The following is a 19,329-nucleotide window of genomic DNA, read 5'->3' as shown; positions in this document are numbered from 1 at the left end:
GAGGCCAACTCTGGTGAGTGATAGTTGCCCAAAGGGAAATCTGTGATTTTTTCAGCTTTATTGAGATATAATTGACATGTAACATTGTGAAAGTTTAAGATGCACAATATGTTGATTTAATACTCTTATGTATTGCTTAGATCTGTGATTTATGGGCAATATCTGCCATAACTTTGGGATTGACTGATTGAGAAGACATCATACCTATAGGTTATTTGCTCATTCCAATGTGAGTGGGTCCTGACTTTAGCTTTGTTGGTTAATCACCCACCAAAAAAAAATCCTTAGGGATCATTGGGTATGTTTAGGAACCAGCATGACTTAGGATATTGGGACTAAGATATGAAGCCTTCTTTCCTGTCACTTATTTATTTATTTATTTATTTATTTATTTATTTATTTATTTATTTATTGAATATATATCTTTATTGATTTCAGAGAGAGGAAGAGAGGGAGAGAGAGAGAGAAACATCAATGATGAGAGAGTCATTGATTGGCTGCTTCCTGCACGCCCCCTACTGGGGATCGAGCCCCCAACTGGGGCATGTGCCCTGACTGGGAATCGAACTGTGATCTCCTGGATCCTAGGCCGATGCTCAACCACTGAGCCACACCCCATCAGGCTGTGTCAGGCACGTTTGAAGCACTCTCTATATTAGCTCATTTAATCTTTATGAAACCTCTATGAGGTAGATACTATTACTGTCCTCATTTTACAAATGAAAAAATGGAGGTACATAAACGTTCAGTAATTTACCCAAGATTGCACAGCTAGTAAGCTGCACATTCGGTCTGGCTCCACAGTCCGTGCCCTCAAATGCTACCCTCTACTGCCTCTCTTACTAGCATTTATTCCTAAAATAGAGTGTTTTTGAGTTAGTCTAATCTACATACAAAGCTCATCTGACATGGAATTATAGAGTTAATTTCTTCTAATGGAGACACTTTATTTGTTCAAACTATGAATAAGGAAAGTTGGTTCTTGCTATAGTATTATTTGCTGTGCAGAAAGTTTCCTTTATTCTTGCTTTAATTCTAAACCAGGAAGGTAATACCCAGTTAGGATTAAAATTAAATTTATCTCATATAACAGTAAGATTGGACATGCTGCTTTTAAATATATAAAAGGAAATAGGAAGCAGCTTCCCACTGACATCAAAATAATCAAGGAAGCAATGTGTTCTGCAGGAAAGGGCTCTGGACCTGAGTCTTTTGACCTCCTCAAGGTCAGTTTTTCCATCAAGCGCATGGTCATAAAAATCTGCACTTTGGCTTCATTATTGAAGCTTTATGAGGGTGAAATCTAATAGTGGATGGAAGACAATTTAAAGTGTATCAAGTGCTCTATGTAATTTCAAATTGTTAGTTTATCTGAATTTTTTTTTTTTGTAGCCTTGTTAGCAAAATAATTTCATGGTATTATTGTTTGACAGATATTTTTATAACAAAGTTGTCACTGAGGCTGAAGTTTTTATCTCTTTTGGAATAAAAGATGACTTACATGATGACCATAAAGAAATGATGGAAAAAGCAGTGCAAAGCACGATGGTAAGATGTTAAGATGGTACCTAAAGAGACGTCATGATTGATAGAGATGGAAAATTACTTAAAAATTATGTTTTCTGATCTCTCATTTTATATAGGTATGGGAAATGGAAGCTGAAAATCCTCCATTGGCTTTTCGTTGTCCTTAGGATAAAGCCCATTTTCCGTGACATCAGCCCCCCTCACCAGCCTCGTGCCACTTCCCCCTTTTCTCTTTCTCATACTAGTCTCTCTTGCTTCCAGGTCTTTGCAACGCTGCTCCTGCTTGGGAATGCTCTTGCCTTTTGTCCCCTCCTGCCTCTCCTTTGCCTGCCTAATTCTTCCTGGGACTTTAAGTCTCAACCTTGACACCTTTTCTCTGGAATGTCCCCCTGATTCCTCTCAACGAGGTTAACTGCCCCTGCCAGGTATACTCCCTTAGGCCTTGAGCCTCTCTTAGTAGAGTGCATTTGACAATTTATTGCAGCGATTCTCAACCAGGGACTATTTTTCCCCCTGTGGGGATATTTGGCAATGTCCACAGACATTTGTGGTTGTCATAGCTGGGGAAGAAGATGCTACTGGCACTTAGTAGGTAGAGGCCAGGGGTGCTGCTAAACTTCTACAATGCACAGAGCAGCACCCTACAACAGAGTTATCCTTCCCAAATGTCAATAGTGCTGAGGTTGAGAAACCCTTCCTTATTGTCATGGTTTATTTACTTCTCTATCATCTTCTACACTAAACTCTTTGTAGGTCTGAATCATTCCCATTATATGCTCAGAGCCAGCATGGTTCCTGGCGAATAGTAGGTACTACTCTATAAATATTTGTGAGTGAATGAATTCATTGGGAAGTTAATTGTCCATGGTTAAGGGGTAGTGGTTGCTGGGACCAGATTAGAGCCCTGGTTCCCTTTTCCCTTGTTCAGTGATTTTTACATTATACCACAGATGATAAGGACTCATGTCATTCTACTCACTGTTGCATATACATGTAGTTTACATCATCAGTTATTTAGCCTTTGCTTTTTCAAAAGTTTTATTTGTTCAAGATATAAATTAAATGCCACTTTTTAATGCAAGATTTTATGCTAGACACTGAGACTTAAAGCTAAATAATACAAAAATCCCTGGCTTCAAGTTATTTAATTTTAGAAGAAAAAAATAAGGCAAAATCTACTTTACTATTGTGATTACTAATAAAATTATATAATATGACTTAACCCATATCCCTTTACCCATGGTATGTTTTTAATTAGTGTTTCAATATGTAAGCAGCACAGCACAAATTAAATATAAAACCCAACAAACTCTCAGTTAAGAGCAAAAGTAAGCTGAAAGGCCTAGGGAGATGGATGATGACGCAGAATTGGAAGAAGACATCTTTGTCAGTATGAAAAAGACCTGTTGAATCAAATGATGTTTAAGACTCTCCATGTCTATAATTCTATAATATAGATTAGAAAATAACATTCTGGACTTAGTTGTGGACCAGTGATTTACTTTAGTGGTGATGATAAACCATTCCTCTGGCATTGGCCTTCACTTGAGAGGGTAGTAAAAGCAGACTTTGTTAAATTTTCCTTGTAAGTTTTTCTCTGAAATAACTCTTTCATTTTTTCCTTTTAAAAAGTTGATAAATGGAATTGCCAAAGTCACACTTAACTCTGAAACAGCAATTAAAGAATTGTCCTACAGCAGTCTGGAAGACTTAAACAATAAGTACCTTTATATTGGTGTAACAGTCATAGAATCTACAGGTAAGTTCCTTTCTCTCTCTCTTTTCCTTCCTTCCTCCCTCCCTCCCTCTCTCTCTCTTTGTCTTTCTTTCTTTTTTTATTTTTTTCTTTCTTTTCTTTCTCTTTTTCTTTTACTTTATCTTGGGAAATATTTAGACAGTATATTAAAGGTATAAATAATTTCTACAGTTCTTTCATATTTTATTTTCTTTCATAGTCAAATTTTACTTTTTATGTCATTAAAAGCTGAGATTAGAATATAACATTGCCATTCTCTAGTCATTGGGTTCCCATTGCTTCGACTGCAGGATAACACTTGCCCAGTTGCTATCCTGAGTGGCTCTGCAGTCTATCTGGCTTGACCATCTGGCACCCCAATGTTCTCACCTGGTGAGAAACAAAATAAAAATAAAATTATGTATGTAAAAATGTTTGATAATGTACTATACAAATGAAAGTTATTATTATCATTTTTAGTCTCCTTATCTGTGCAATGATGAAGTTGAACCAAATGCCTCCAAAAGCCATTTTTCAGCTGTAATGTTCAGGAATTCTATCTAAAATGAGAGGCAGCCCAGCCGACGTGGCTCAGTGGTTGAGCATCAATCTATGAACCAAACGTTCACAGTTTGATTCCCAGTCAGGGCACATGCCTGGGTTGCAGGCTCAATCCCTGGTAGGGGGCGTGCCAGAGGCAGCCAATCAGTGATTCTCTCTCATCATTGATGTTTCTATCTCTCCTTCTCCCTTCCTCTCTCTGAAATCAATAAAAACATCTTAAAATAATAATAATAAAATTGGAGGTAATAAAGTTTCTGAAATGGGTACAATAATAGTATACACTTCATAAGGTTGTGGTTAGGATCATAGAGTCAATATACACAAAGCACTTAAAATAGTACCTGTCCCAAAATGAGGACCATATAAGGTTAGCCCTCCTCCTTCTCTTCCTTCTTCTGTTCCCCCTCCTCTTTCTTGGGTCCACCTACTACTTTTGTAGCATCCTTAACATCTTGTTTAGTGCTCTCAACCCCACTCTAACAGTTTTTAATAGTTATTTATTAATTTTTATTCCAAGTTGAGTCAAATTGTCTTACTTTTGGTATGTCTTGATTACTAATGTTTTTTATATTTTCAGGTTTATATTGAACCCCCAACTAACCTTGAACAAATAATTTAACCACACTGAGTCTATTTTTTTTTTAATTAAAGTTAAAGATGATCCCTAAGGCCTCTTTTACCTTTTAAAATTTGTATGTCTAAGGTAGCAGAATGAAGAGTGAAGGTAATTATTTAGATATTGAGCACCTTGTATATATCAGATGCTCAACAGATGTTGGATAATGATGATAACTTAGTACTCCTTGCCCTGGCTGTTGTTTTTGCTATTATTTTCATGTTTCTTTCTTTTATTTTTTCTCAATTTATTTCAAATAAATTCAGTTTAAGAAATATGAAGTAGTCAAAGAGTGTTGCTAAACATGCAGGCTTCCAAATATGAATGATGTATAATCCCAGCACTCAAGTGGCTTATAACATACAACACACTAGCGTCAGCTATAACACAGGTAAACAAAGAATTCAGTATCAAGAAAGAATTCCATGTGTGCTTTAAGCACAATAGTTAATGCTATGGATGTTGAGAGGAAGGTGAGCTCCTAGGTGATGGTTGAGCAACCAAGAACAGTGTCCTAAAGATAATGAGTCTTACAGGATAAGTAGAGTTTTGAGATAAGGATGATAGATAGGGTGAAGTGGGTACCCTCCATAGAGGGACACTCCAAGGGTGCAAAGTGAATCTTGATCTTTGAGAATAACAGATTATCCACTTAGTCGAAGTATAGAGGATATTGGGGATGCAATATTGGGAAGGAGTCTGGGGACACTAGGGCTTCGTATGTTACTCTTAATAGTTTAGCTTAAGTTTTAGCTGGAGGGTAACACTACTGGGATCTTGCCAGTGGACACTCAGGGTTCTCTCTACCTCAAGCACTCTTTTCTGACTTCCTCTACATTTCTCTCCATATTTCTACACTCTAATGGTGAACCCCCTGTAAGGCTCTGTCTCTGGCCTACCCTTTCCTTCTCTCCTTAATCCTTTGTACATACTCAACTGAAACTCAGACCACGATGAAAAGTGGTGTCCCTTCTTTGCATTTTTCCTGAATTCAGCCCTATAGCTCTAATTCTACACGGGGCATCTATACACACAAGCCTTGTACATGAGGCTTCGGAAGTTCCTGAGGGTTAAACTCTTCTCTGCACTGCTCCTCTGAACCAAGACCCGCATCTTACTTCCAATTGTTAAGTGAAAGAGTGCAGGAATAGAGCAAGTGAAGGAACAAGTCTGTGGAGACATATTGAGATAAATAGATCCCCATACAGATCAGTATCCCTGAAAAGGTCAACATGATTCTTTTCATTTCTCTAGGTGGATTTTCTGAAGAGGCAGAATTTTCTGGCATCAGATACGTCCTCTCTCCCTACAAACTGAATTTGGTTGCTACTCCTCTTTTCTTGAAGCCTGGAATTCCATATTCTATCAAGGTAGATTGGGGGGGGGGTAAGGGGGGGGAGAAACTGCCGAACATAATTGACCTTTTCTGTTTACAGAAACTATGGTCGGGTGGCAAACAGGGGAAGAGCCCTAAATAGGCACATCATGCAGGGAACTCACTCTGTAAAAGCTGCCCCTCCTGTCCAGGTGGACAGGGGTGGGAAACTGCAAGTCAGCTTCAGCCTTATGGCAAGTGTCATTATTTAATAAGATAGCCTGTGTTAGGCATTCCCTAAATAAGCATTGCATTAAATTATATGTAAATAAAACCCCACAAGTCTATAGTTAAAAAAACACTAACATTTAAAACTATTTGGCTCTGGCTCATGTGGCTCAGTTGGTTGGAGCATTGTCCTGTATACCAAAAGGTTGTGGGTTCAATCCCCAGTCAGGGCACATAAGAAAGGCAACAAATTGATGTTCTCTCTCACATTGATGTTTCTCTCTCTCTCTCCCTCCTTCTCTCTCTCTCTTCTTTCTCCTCTCTCTAAAATCAATAAGCATATCCTCAGGTGAGGATTTTTTTTAAATCTACATCAATTCTCCCTGTGAAATAATTAAAAACAAAACAAAAAAACCCACCCTCATTGGTTTTGCTCAGTGGTTAGAGCTTCAGCCCTTGGACCAGAGTCTCAGGTTTGATTCCCAGTCAAGGGCTAGTACCTGGGTTGCAGGTTCATTCCTTGGCCCTGGTTGGGGCCTGTGCAGGAGGCAACCAATTGATGTGTCTCTCGCGCATTGATGTCTTTCTCTCTCTCTCTCTCTCTCCCCCCCCACTCCCTCCCTCCCTCCCTCCCTCCCTCCCTCCCTCCCTCCCTCCCTCCCTCCCACTCTCTCTAAAGACCAGTGGAAAAAATATCCTTGGGTGAGGATTAGCAATAAAAATAACCAAACTATTTGGTGGCATGTTCCTAAAAAGCCTTAAGATGCAGATATAATTCCTTGGAAAAAAAAACCGTGTCTCTCACCATTTTTTACATCCTGCGTGTCTCTGAGTTTGCATCTCTGGGCTTTTCACTCTGTATTCTCCTTGTGCATAACTCTGTCTGATCTCATCTGTCTGCATTGTCCTCCATCCTTTCCATCTTGACTTGTCCTATCCCTGACTCTCTTTTCTGTCTTTTTTGCTTCCTCCTTCCTATTTAATGTTTTCTCTCCTTCCTCTACTTTTCCTTTTTAAAAAGCTAATAGTATGGAATTAAGATATTTATTTGACTTTTTAATTAGATTTTATTATATTCAGTATATATTTTTTATTATTTATATAATATTATGTTATATCCTGTTATATTTTTAAAATAGACATTTGTGTTCTCTGTCCTTAGTTTAGAAAGCCAGAGAAGAGTGAGGGTTTTTTTCTTTGAAAATGTGCTGCTTTTAAAAGTCAGCTTTAGTATAATTAAAATGTTTTATTTATTACTTACTGGAGGTCACTGGCTTTTACTATCACATATAAAAAGAAAATAATATAAAATATGTCCGTGGAAAATATACATGATTATATGCATGGCAGTGAGAAGTAGAGATTAAGAGAAAAAAGGGTGCATTTATTGTTTCTCATATCCAAGAGAATCATTCCCAGAAGTGACTGAGAAGTCTCATTTTTTCTCTTTTATTTAACCCTAAACCAACTGAAGAAACACAGAAGTTAGATAGCAGAATACCTTATCACATCTACTTGGCACAATTAAAAAAATAATATTTATGTTCAGAGTCTACTTGATATACAGGAGAATCTATTCAAAAATGATTTAACTAAATAGAATTAAATCTTTTTATAAGCTGAGAACACACTTCTCTTTACTGAATTAAACATGAATATTTATACTTTGGTGGGGAAGAAAGAAAATTAATTCTGAATTGTTATGCTTTAAAACAAGTGCTGAGCTGTTGAATTGAATTTGGACTGTTCTGACAAACAGGTGCAAGTTAAGGATTCTCTTGATGAAATAATAGGAGGGGTGCCGGTGACCCTGAGTGCACAAACAGTCAATGAAAACCAAGAGACTGCTGACTTGGAATCAAAGAAAAGCGTAACAGGTTCCAGTGATGGAGTAGCTTCATTTGTAATCAATCTTCCATCTGGAGTGACGGCGCTGGAGTTTAATGTGAGCTGAATTCTGTTAAATTTTCAAGAACAATTTATACTTTTGACTGTGCACTTTGGCTAGTGTAGAGAACAGATGCTACAGATTTTGCACTTGAGTCCAGTGAACGGTTCCACAATTTTGCATCCAAAAATAAATAAACAAACAAACAAAAATAGCACTAGAGGAAGATAAATCTATCACTTTTTTATTTGAGAATTAATTATTTTCTCTTACATCAGTAAAACTATATTAGAATCTAGAAGCTTCAGAATAGGTATAGCAGTAGAAGTCAGTGGTAGGAATATTCTCTCCGGCTATCCCCAATTTTTATCTTTTTTCAGGGCTATAAAAGAGTTAAATGTGGGAGCCTCCCTTTTTTTTATAGCTGCATGAACCACTCCACTTTAGAGCTCACTTAATAGTCTTTTCTCCCAGCAAATAATGTCTAAGTTCCCAATTCCAAGTAAAAAATGCATTGTGCTAAGAGCTTTATGTAGATCACATCTAACACCCACTTAATCAGCTCTGTGAGTTAGAGAATATTATCTTTGCCACTTGCAACTGAGGAAACAGAGGCTTCAAACTTCTCTTAAATAACTTATCCAGAGTTGATAAATGACTGTACTGGGATGCAAACCAATGCATATTACACTCCAGAGTATGAACTACTAACCCCTTTGCTGTCAAAGGTAGATATTGCTGCCATGACATAATGTCTGCCCCACCCTGTGTTTATAAACCCTCCTCTGTGCCACTACTTCACAATGAAATTGGGCCAGAGAATCTCTGTGATGTCCATTCACAACTCCTGTCCTCTAGTCCTCATGACCTCCCCACCACTACCCCAAATTTCTACCATCCCAGCACATTAGAAGAGGACTCCACAACTTGCCACTACATTTCAGGAAGGGTGCCAGTATTTGTTCCAGGAGCATCTTTCTCTCTTCACTTCACCAGACTTTCCCACCACAGCTCATAATCCCATATGATTCTAATTATTGTCCATAGTCTTTGTAAAGTTACTTAATACCACAGCAGTATAAGCATGGGAGTAGTGGAGGTAGTCCTTTCTTCAGCATTTGGTGGTGTAAAATTTAGAAATTTATAAAGGAAAGAAAGAAATTTAAAAAGTATATTTCACAGAAAACATTTCATCACAATCTACATGTCTTCTCTGAAATGTTCTTTTTTAGGTCAGGACCAATGACCCAGATCTTCCAGAAGAAAATCAGGCCAGCAGAGATTACAGAGCAATAGCATATTCATCTCTCAGTCGAAGTTATCTTTATATTGGCTGGACTGGAAACTATAAACCTTTGCTTGTGGGAGAAAATATGAATATTATTGTTACCCCCAAAAGTCCATATATTGACAAAATAACTCAGTATAATTACTTGGTAAGTAAAATAATGATAGAATTGCATCTATTTATTCCTCCACCTGGAACATTTTCCTTTGCTTATAGAGGAACATTAGAATGATCTCTTAAATTTATTTTAACAAAACATTTCAACAACATCATCTAATTTGATAACAAGTTTTTCAAAAACCTTTGAGATTGGACATGATTTTCATGACCATTTCATAGATGAGGAAACTGAGAGACAAGAGGTTAAAAGACTTGCCATGGTCACTCAGCTTGGAAAAGGAAGATTTTTATTTGAACTGGGAACCTCTGATCTTGTCTGATCTCCTTTCACCAAAGAGAGCTGACTACTCCTCAGAGAGAGCCTGATTAAATTCTCACATTACCTCTGCTCTATATCATGGCCAAAGATTACATGCCCAGACCTATTTAAAATATGTGCATTTCACTGGCATAAAAGGAGAACCCAAATCCTGTTCTTAAGTGTTGAGTCACATCATACCTGCTCCAATTCTACAGCTCTATAGCATCCCTTATTATTATCACTTATGTTAGCAGAAGTGGTCACTCAAGCCTGTCCGTGAAACCAAGGAAGAATGTATGAAAAACGTTAAGGGCTTCCTGACAATTGTCAAAGAAATGGAATGAATTATTCCAATGGGCAGGCCAAACAAGGTGGTGGTGATGGATTTTTCCAGTATTTTTGAGAAAGAAAAAATAAATGGGGACCAAAGATTATATTGATTGATGAAGAATTAGGGGACCTATTTAGGGACTGTGTACCAAAACTTACAGTCTACTGTATGTAGTCCTGCTAAGGACAACTTAGATCTTTGGAGACATTTTGGCTTCATGTAATCTGTAATTTTTTAAAAATTTATGTCTCCAGTTTAGAATCTAATGTCTGCCTTTATAAGTTAATTCCTTAGTAAGATGTACACCACTGGTCTATTTTTTTAATCAGTAAAACAAAGGAGATTTTAGTGACAGTGTGATGACTTCAAACAGATTTGGGGTCAAATTTTAGTTCTCTGTTTTCCTAATTATGTGATTTTGAACTAAAATCAGTATGACATTTTGTTAATTCTTGAGCTTCAGCCCTTTCATTTGCACAATGGAAATAATATTTCTATCCTACTGGATTATAAGATTTAAAGGAGTTAAAGTAAATATAAAAGTTCCTGGCACATAGTAGGCTCATATGGTGTTAACTTTCTTTTTCTTCAGCATAATTTCTACTCCAGCTCCAAGCTCCATCCTGAAGCAAAAGTTTTGTTTTTATAGTTATTTTTGCTGACACTCTTTATTTTTAGATTTTATCCAAGGGCAAAATCATTGACTTTGGCACAAGGAAGAAACTTCCAGACTCCTCTTATCAAAGTATAAATGTTCCAGTGACACAGAGAATGGTTCCTTCCGCCCGTCTCCTGGTCTATTATATTGTCACAGGAGAGCAGACAGCAGAATTAGTGTCTGACTCAATCTGGTTAAATATTGAAGAAAAATGTGGCAACCAGCTTCAGGTAAGCCACAAATTATGTCACAATCGAATTTTTTCTGAGTAAAGGAGACTGTAAACAGCAACCTATGACATTTTGTCTCATAAAAATTACCTTTTTTTTCTTTTTCAAATGACTTTCTAGGTTTATCTGTCTCCAGATACAGATGTATATTCTCCAGGTGAACATGTATCTCTTAATATGGCAACTCAGTCAAATTCTTGGGTGGCTTTAACAGCGGTGGACAGTGCTGTATATGGACTCCAAAGGAAAGCCAAAAAGTCCCTAGAAAAAGTTAAGTAGTGCATAGCCTTGGTTACCGTGTGTGTGTGGCTCTGTGCAGTGCGTCACAATGTATGGCCCCCAGGGGAGGTTGTGAGGGAAGAATTAAGGGAAGAATAGACCTGCTTTTTCATAAGCAAAATCTGTACTCTAATAGTGGTTCTTAGGAAGGTAAGCCATTGTCATGTTACTCCCCAAAGCACAAGTCCCATCCTTTTTTGTTCTTCCAGGTGTAGAGTTAAGCACTTTAAAAACATAGGACCGCTATAGCAATCACATTCATGGAACAAAAGTGCCATCCATTGAGGAGATTTGGGGATTTGGGCGGGGGCAGGCAGGGGAGGGGGATATTATAGTAGCAGCACAAGAAAAGACTGGATAAGCAACCTCTGGGGAGGTTTTGTTTGTTTTGTTTTTGTTTTTTTACTCTCATAAAAGTCTGTGGCACAGAAGAGTTTGCAAATGATACAATTCCCCTAAATTCCCGTTTATCTCCCCTACACTCTGTTCATGTTTCCTAGGCTTGAATTTCCTTAAACAAGGACAGAAGAACTAAGAAACTGAAGTTAAAAACATTCAGAAAGGAAAACATTTGGGGTCAAAATTAAAACTAGAATAAGCACCCCAAACAAGTTCTCACCCACTTAGAACCTAGAGCCCTTCTCCCTCAAACACAAGATGTTTTGCTTTGTTTTAAGCATCTTAAAAATGTGTTTGCTAATTCACTCGTTTATACATTCACCCATTTATTTTTCTTTTGTTTGGGAGGACATACTCTATTGATTATATTAACAGTGGAGTTAGACCTCGGTTCTTGAGTTAGGCTAAGAATTCAGAGCCAAGAATTCTGATGCAAGAAGTTTATTTAGAAAGTCACAGAGGTAGGAGAAGTGAGCCAGCTGGGATGCGTGGCTATTTGCTAAGTGAGTGGCCGGTATATTTCACAAGTTTGTTATAACCTTAAAACAACTCATACCTTTAGTTCTTTAGAGAAATGATTTCTACACCTGAATAGGCTCAACATTTTACCTGTCTGGACAGGTATTTCAAGCTTTAGAGAAGAGTGACCTGGGCTGTGGGGCAGGTGGTGGCCGCAACAATGCAGATGTATTCCACTTGGCTGGACTCACCTTCCTCACCAACACAAATGCAGATGACACCCAAGAAAATGGTAAAACGCTCATCACTTTTTGTTTATTCTGCAAATTGATACTGAAATATACATCAATCATTTGCCTACCAGGTCTCCTTTTTGCCCTCCAGAATATTCTCTACACTGATATTAGAATGACATGTATAGTACATTTCATTAGCCTTTAAGATAAAGTACACTTTTTAAAAAAAATATATGTCTTTATTGATTTCAGGGAGAGGGAGAGAGAGAGAGATAGAAATATCAATGATGAGTCATTAATCAGCCGGCTCCTGCACGCCCCCTGCTGGGGATGGAGCCCACAACCTGGGCATGTGCCCTGACCGGGAATCGAACCCCAATCTCCTGGATCCCAGGTTGATGCTCAACTGCTGAGCCACACCAGTGGGCAAGTACACATTTTTAGTGTAGTACTCAAAGCCTCCCATGATCTTCTCCCCAACTCTCTCCAACTATTTCTCATCCTGTTCTACCTTACCTTACCTTACCTTATGTTTAAGCTCTACAGAGCCAAGTGTGGCTCTTGGGTGCCCCTATGCTGTTTTTCACTTTGGGGCCTTTCCTCATCAGAACTGCTTTTCCTTTTATTAGCCAGGAGGAGCTAGTGTAAGAATCATCTCCTCTATGAGGATTCTTCGCCCCATAAAATTGATCATTCCCTCCTCTTTTAAAAGAAAGAATATTGTAGGGACTAGCTCTGTTTATAATACAATAGCAGTGCATCACTGCACATTCTTATACTTAATTATACATCTTTTCTTAGCCACTGCACTATGAGATCCCTAAGGGCAAGGATCACATCTTAATCATCTTCTATGGTTTTAAAATTGTTTATAAGTATACTTAATGCGATTATTTGTAATAATATAGCACAAAGAACAAATCATAAAAATAGCATATCCAACAAAAACTTTGCTCACTGTAAATACTTAGCTATTTCTCTGTAATGAGTAGATGAAAAAGGTTACAGGATTCAAAACCAAACTCAGATCAAACAAGCCAAACTATATAACACTAGATCAGGAGCTCTCCTAAGATAAAACAAGTCATAGTAAGATATGTAGTGTGCAATGCCTAGTTGAAAGCAGGTTCTCAATATTTTAAATGAATGATTTGTGAATGTTTTAAATATTTACGTATTTCATGGAATTTTCTATTTTTGAGATTTTAATCTCCTTTTCCTTTTATTCTTTTTTGTCTTTATCATTTAAAAAAACAAAATAGATGAACCATGTAAAGAAATTCTCAGGCCAAGAAGAATGCTGCCGCAGAAAATAGCAGAACAAGGTACCCTAAAATTTTCATGTGACTGTAAAAAGGTTATGGTCCTATTATTCCAAAGCTGAAGAAAATGAAACATTATCTAATGTCCCCTAATTCAGGTAAAATGGTCAAAAAGAAAGATATGCACTGACATCTGATTCACCTCTATCAAAAAGATGAATCCAAATAAATCCAATAGTTCATTTACCATAACTTTAATCTGAGGAAAATAAGTATTATTTCTATCTCTAAAATCTAAAAGATAAACTTTTATTTGTCATAAATATTTCCTCTCTACAAACTTAATCTAGCAATTAAAATCATATTATTTCATTTTATTCTGAAAAAAATCCATAATTTAATTAATTGGGGAATACCTAGAAATCTATCTCTTTTATTTCATATGTCTAACAGTCAATAGGATTTTGGATTACTCTTTGGGAAACAAGTCTAATAGAAATTATTTAATATTGAGGGCTTCTCAGATAGTTAACATATTTTAGTCAAAGGGTGCTGAGCCCAAGGTGGCAGTTTCAAGACTTAGTATTTAGCTTAGTTGCAGGAAGCCCTTTAACCATTTAATATGAATCAGAGTGGACTACCTACCTCGTGAAGCCACATTCTCCCATTCCTAGAGTAGTTCTAAAGGGAGACTAGTCAGCCAACTAACCATGACTGTTGTGGGGAGGGACATCATATGGCAGTAGAAACCAAGTATTCCTTCAGATCCTTTCTAAGCGTGAGGTGTTATGGCTTTATGGATAATCAAGTGCACCTGTATTATTACCATTTCAGCTGCTAAATACCAACATGCACAAGTGAAGAAATGTTGTTATGATGGAGCCTATCGTAATGATGATGAAACCTGTGAACAGCGAGCTGCCCGGATTAAGATAGGCCCAAGATGTGTCAAAGCTTTTAAGGAATGTTGTGTCATAGCAAAGCAGTTCCGTGCTGAAGACCCTCATAAACCTATGCAATTGGGAAGGCTGCGTAAGTTTGACATTTTCTATCAGAATTCTGCCCAATATGAGGAATTTTGTGTAATTTTATGCTGCTAAGGTAATTTTCATGCTCTATTTAAAATTGAAAGTAGAAAAGATAACTTGCAAATACCCATAAGAAAAAAATGTGTTAATCATTTTTGGAAATCCAAAAGGTATATATAGTATATGGAGCAGAATACACTAGTCTATAGTCAAGACCCAGGGCAAGTTTAAAGCTGACTCATTCTATAAACTCATTCAATCTCCTAATTTCTTAAGCAAGAAAGTTAGGCCAGATGATCTCCAATATGCCCCTGAGCTCTAAAATTCTATGGTTCTGTGATATTACAAACATTTAAAATTCCATTTATACCTATATGACCAAATATAGCAAAATGTTTCTAAATCTACCATAAGGTTAAGTGCACTTATATAAAAGTTGAAATCTTATTTCGGTTTCAAGTATAATATATATTTTCAGATTCTATAGAAATCTCATTAATATGTTTTCATAACTTTTAGGCCTTTTGTTTCATTTACATATAGAGTCAAAATAAAACAGACAAAAGCAGAATGACAGCTCCTGTTTTATAATCTGATAGTTTTGCTTAATAATGTGTCTTAAACATCATCCATTTGAATGGATATATTTCTGCAAACATAAATTTTTGTGGCTACTTACCAAAACCATGTTATTAGATGTATTTGGGTTGTTTTTAGACTTTTTCTTATTGTAAGCTGCATTTTCATAAACAACCTAGTGCATATATTTTTCATTGACCATTATTTCAACTATAATCGTCTGGTTTGGTTTCAGCTACATGGAACTCAATCTCTGCAGCTTCTCTCTGATACTAGCACTCTGCATTCTAGACAGCTCCACCTCCCAAAACTCCCATGTGTGTTGCTGCAACTCTGTAAGGGTCTGCATAGGTTCCTCTTCCTGCCTGCAGTCTGTAAATTCTCCAGTCTGTAAACTGTCTCCAGAGAGGAAATCTGGACAGTCCAAGGCTTTACCCCATCTTCTCCCTTCTCTCAGGAATCACAGTCCTGGATCACTTAAGCTCTGGTGTCTGAAAACTGCTTTACATGGTGTGTGTCTGGTAGTCTTTTTTTTTTTTTTTTAAGATAGAAGGATAACTACAGTCCCTGTTAGTTCACCTTGGACAGGAGCAGGAGCTCTGTTTATTTTGACTAAAGGGAATATAAATAAATTTCTGAGCTAAGGCAGAGAATCACAATAACAGAATTATTGCAATTATAAAAATGCAAATAACTTTATCTTGTATAATCTCAGGAACACTAAACATTTAGCAACTTACAAAACAAAGATTTTTTTATGCTTTGTTTTGTCAGTGCTATTAATGGAGAAATTCTAATAGTTCTTATTTTGAAATCACTAAGCAACATGTTTCATTGATCTTTCAGAAAATGGTTGTTTTAGATTAATGTCCATATTTTACAGTTTGGCTCTAAATAGAATTTATGTTGTTTTTCTATAACTGAATATACCCCCCCCCCCCCCCAGATATACAGCCCCTGGCACCAGTAACCAAAGCAGAAATAAGGAGCTATTTTCCAGAAAGCTGGTTATGGGAAGTTCATCATGTCTCCAGAAGGTATTAATGAACTCAAGCGATTCCCCACTTTGGTCCCCACTTTGTGTACCCTATTCAGTTGGCTCAAGCAAGGTAGTTGTATTTACTTGCAGCAAATAGGGGATTCATATCCAAAGCTCTGCCTCTGGAAGGGAGGCTTAGTCATTGCTTATATACACTCTTTGGTCAATTACATGTTGATGTCTTCTTTGCAGTTGGCTACATTTATCAGGTTGGGTTATATCCTGTTAACAGTTGGTCTGCAAAATACTGTGCTACATTTTAACATTTAGCAAGAATAGGATTTAGTAAGAATGGCCCAGACCTTGAGACCCTTGTCCTATCTAATAAAGGTATACTTCTTTGACATATCTCTGAAAAATGTGAGAAAATACAAATATTATGGCCAAAAATCTGAAGACTGCCCATTTCCCAATAGTTCATTTAAGAGTTAAGATAATACTACCATTTGGCCAATTTTTTTTTTTTTCTTTACTTATTTTCTCTTAAATGTGTGCTTTGCTCTACTAGTTGGTCCAAGGCAGAATTAACTCTTGGGGAAGAAGTGTTCGATTCCACTTAATTTCATTTCCATCAGTAAGCATTAACTGAGCACACCTATGCTATATATTGTAAAGCAACCCTTTTTATCCTGAAATAGCTGTACTATAAAACAAATGTTGATTAATAAGAAGAAAGGTTCTTTTCTCATTAAATTTCTTTATTCAACACATTTTTTCAGAATGCCCACTTGGTACCAAGCACTGAAAACAGTGATGCATAATGTCGAGACCCTGACCATCACCCTTTCTTGTGGGCTCAAAGCAGTCAAGGCACTGAGTCCCAAGCCTGTCATCAGTTTTCTAATGGGTCTCCTTGTCTCTACCATATCCCCTCTAATTCTTCCTCCACAGTGTTGTCATTTCAGCTGACATTGCCCCTTAGCTAGCACTTCCTCTGGTAAGCCTCCCCATCACTTTTCCCTACTGTACCAGTGATTGGATAAATTATTCCTCCTGATTGACCCTGTTACATGTATCACAGTATTATAATGGCCTATTTACCTGCCCATCTTCCACATTAAAATGTAATTACCTCTAGGGCAAGGATTAAATTCAGATTACTGTTTTATATTTAGGACCTGGCATAGAGTCTGTCTGGCTTGTAGAAGCACTAAAATAAGTGTGTTGAATAAATCCAAATTTCCTCTGAATTTTTTTATGCTTTATTGATATAGTTATTATAGTACATTGCAGTTTATTTAAGTGGTTTTTCCACTAGACTGAAAACTGCTTGAGAACAGGACTATATCTTATAAATGCTGTATACGCAGTACTTACCACTATGCCTGACACAGAATTGGTGGACAATAGCTGTTTGTTGAATGAAATAAATATATAAATTTAATCAGAAATTTTTAGTTATGTCAACTTTATGAGCACTGTTGAGATGCATTACTTTGCTTCCCTATTTTAGAACATACTACATAATGAACATAATTTTTCTTTGTTTTGTATGTTTTAAATTTGCAATGTTTCAAAGGCATCCTTCTGAATTTGAATTCTCACCATCCAAGGGAAAAAATCTAAAAGCATAAAACAAGTAGGAGATTTACGCAATATATTTTTCTTGCTTGAATTTCCTAATACCTGATGTGATTTTTGTTTTGCTGTAATTTTTTTTCTTTTACAGTAATATGAAGCAAAATTCTGTTAATGAATGCTGTCTAGTTGGGTTTATCAATGTTTCACTGTATTTGAACATTAACATTTTCACTTTCAGAAAGGAGTTGCAGTTTGTGTTGCCTGATTCTCTAACGACCTGGGAAATTCAAGGTGTTGGTATTTCAGAAAGTGGTAAGCAAGCTTAAGTTATATACTCATTTAAGTAGTAATTTGATTATCAAAATGTAGTTTGATGCTTTGTTTTAATAAGGACATTATAGAATGCTGTATTTTTGCTATCATTTAAAAAAAAAAAAGTAAGTTTTTTTTGTGTTTGTTATTTTCTACTTAGTTTACCCAGGACTTAAGTGGTGACATTTTAAGTAATATTCTTTTTAATGTCTTACAAAAAGGCTTAGATATGCTCACATTTTTTACCATATTGATTTCCTCTGTTGCTCTTTTATAAGCCATCATTTTATGAATGCTGATGTCAAGCCCTGGCTGGTTTGGTGCAGTAGTTAGAGTGTTGGTCCTCGGACCAAAGGGTCTTGGGTTCAATTGCTGGTCAAGGGCATGCACCTTGGTTGTATGCATTTGCTTCTAACTCTTCTCAAGCTCCCAATCACTAAGAAAAATGAAATAAAATAGGGACTTGACATCAGCATTTTTTTTTAATCCTCAACTAGGATAATTTTTTCCATTGATTTTTAGAGAGAGTGGAAAGGAAGTAGAAGTGTTAGGGGGAGAGAGAGAGAGCGAGAGAGAGAGAAACATCGATGTGAGAGAGACACATTGATTGGTTGCCTTCCGCACACACCCTGACCAGGGCCAGGGATGGAGCCTGCAACCGAGGTATGTGCCCTTGGTTAAAATCAAACCCAGAACCCTTCAGTCTGCCGGCCTACACTCTAACCACTGAGGCAAACTGGCCAGGGCTAGTGCAGATACTTTATAAATAACTTCAGGGTTGGTTTTGTTTGTTTGCTATTTTTTGTTTCTATAAAATCTTGGTTTTCATGATAAAAATTTTATACCCATTAAATGGAGCCAGTGATAAATATCTAAAAAGAGATTTGGTTCTTTAGTTGAAAATCTCATGCCTTAAATAGAATTCAATATTTGTTGGACAAATAAAGTTTTTTGTTAATACCAATAGCTGTTGAAATAAAGATCAATGAATAGAAAACTCAAAGGCATAGGGTGACAATGATGAAGAAAACATGATTTAATTTTTTTTCTTGAAGCAAAGCAAATGTGAGCCATTTTAGTACTAATGAAGTATTATAGGAATTCCCTAATGTGCTTCTACTTTGCTTTTACTTTGTGCTGAAGGTATATGTGTTTCTGATACTGTCAAGTCAAAAGTGTTCAAAGATGTCTTCCTGGAAATGAATATACCATATTCTGTTGTACGAGGGGAACAGATTGAATTGAAAGGAACTGTTTACAACTATAGGATGTCTGGGATAGGGGTAAGTAGGTATTTATGGTATGTTCAAATAAATGAAAAAAAGAATTCTCTTTCTGAGAATTCTATTAATGGAATTATTACATACACAAAAAATAAAAACTCAACTCAGTTCAGCAGTATAAGCCAATATTA

General features: G+C 36.7%; 1 protein-coding gene across 1 annotated transcript in view; it reads left to right on the top strand.

Annotated features, from left to right (window-relative positions):
• The window catches only part of C5 (complement C5), a 75,111-nt gene that overhangs the window by 17,156 nt on the left and 38,626 nt on the right, over positions 1-19,329 (top strand). Inside the window, exons 8-20 of the mRNA XM_081152380.1 lie at positions 1,434-1,548; positions 3,160-3,286; positions 5,697-5,812; positions 7,745-7,930; positions 9,106-9,309; positions 10,592-10,801; positions 10,922-11,071; positions 12,101-12,230; positions 13,437-13,499; positions 14,271-14,468; positions 15,990-16,080; positions 17,842-17,915; positions 19,059-19,198. Coding sequence (XP_081008506.1) covers positions 1,434-1,548; positions 3,160-3,286; positions 5,697-5,812; positions 7,745-7,930; positions 9,106-9,309; positions 10,592-10,801; positions 10,922-11,071; positions 12,101-12,230; positions 13,437-13,499; positions 14,271-14,468; positions 15,990-16,080; positions 17,842-17,915; positions 19,059-19,198 — 1,804 coding nt within the window. The remainder of the gene's footprint in view (positions 1-1,433; positions 1,549-3,159; positions 3,287-5,696; positions 5,813-7,744; positions 7,931-9,105; positions 9,310-10,591; positions 10,802-10,921; positions 11,072-12,100; positions 12,231-13,436; positions 13,500-14,270; positions 14,469-15,989; positions 16,081-17,841; positions 17,916-19,058; positions 19,199-19,329) is intronic.

Source organism: Miniopterus schreibersii (assembly GCF_964146895.1).
Source record: "Miniopterus schreibersii genome assembly, chromosome: 11".
In the NCBI taxonomy this organism is placed as follows: domain Eukaryota; kingdom Metazoa; phylum Chordata; class Mammalia; order Chiroptera; family Miniopteridae; genus Miniopterus; species Miniopterus schreibersii.
The sequence above is the reverse complement of the archived record's forward strand: the minus strand, read 5'-3'. Positions and strand labels throughout refer to the sequence as shown.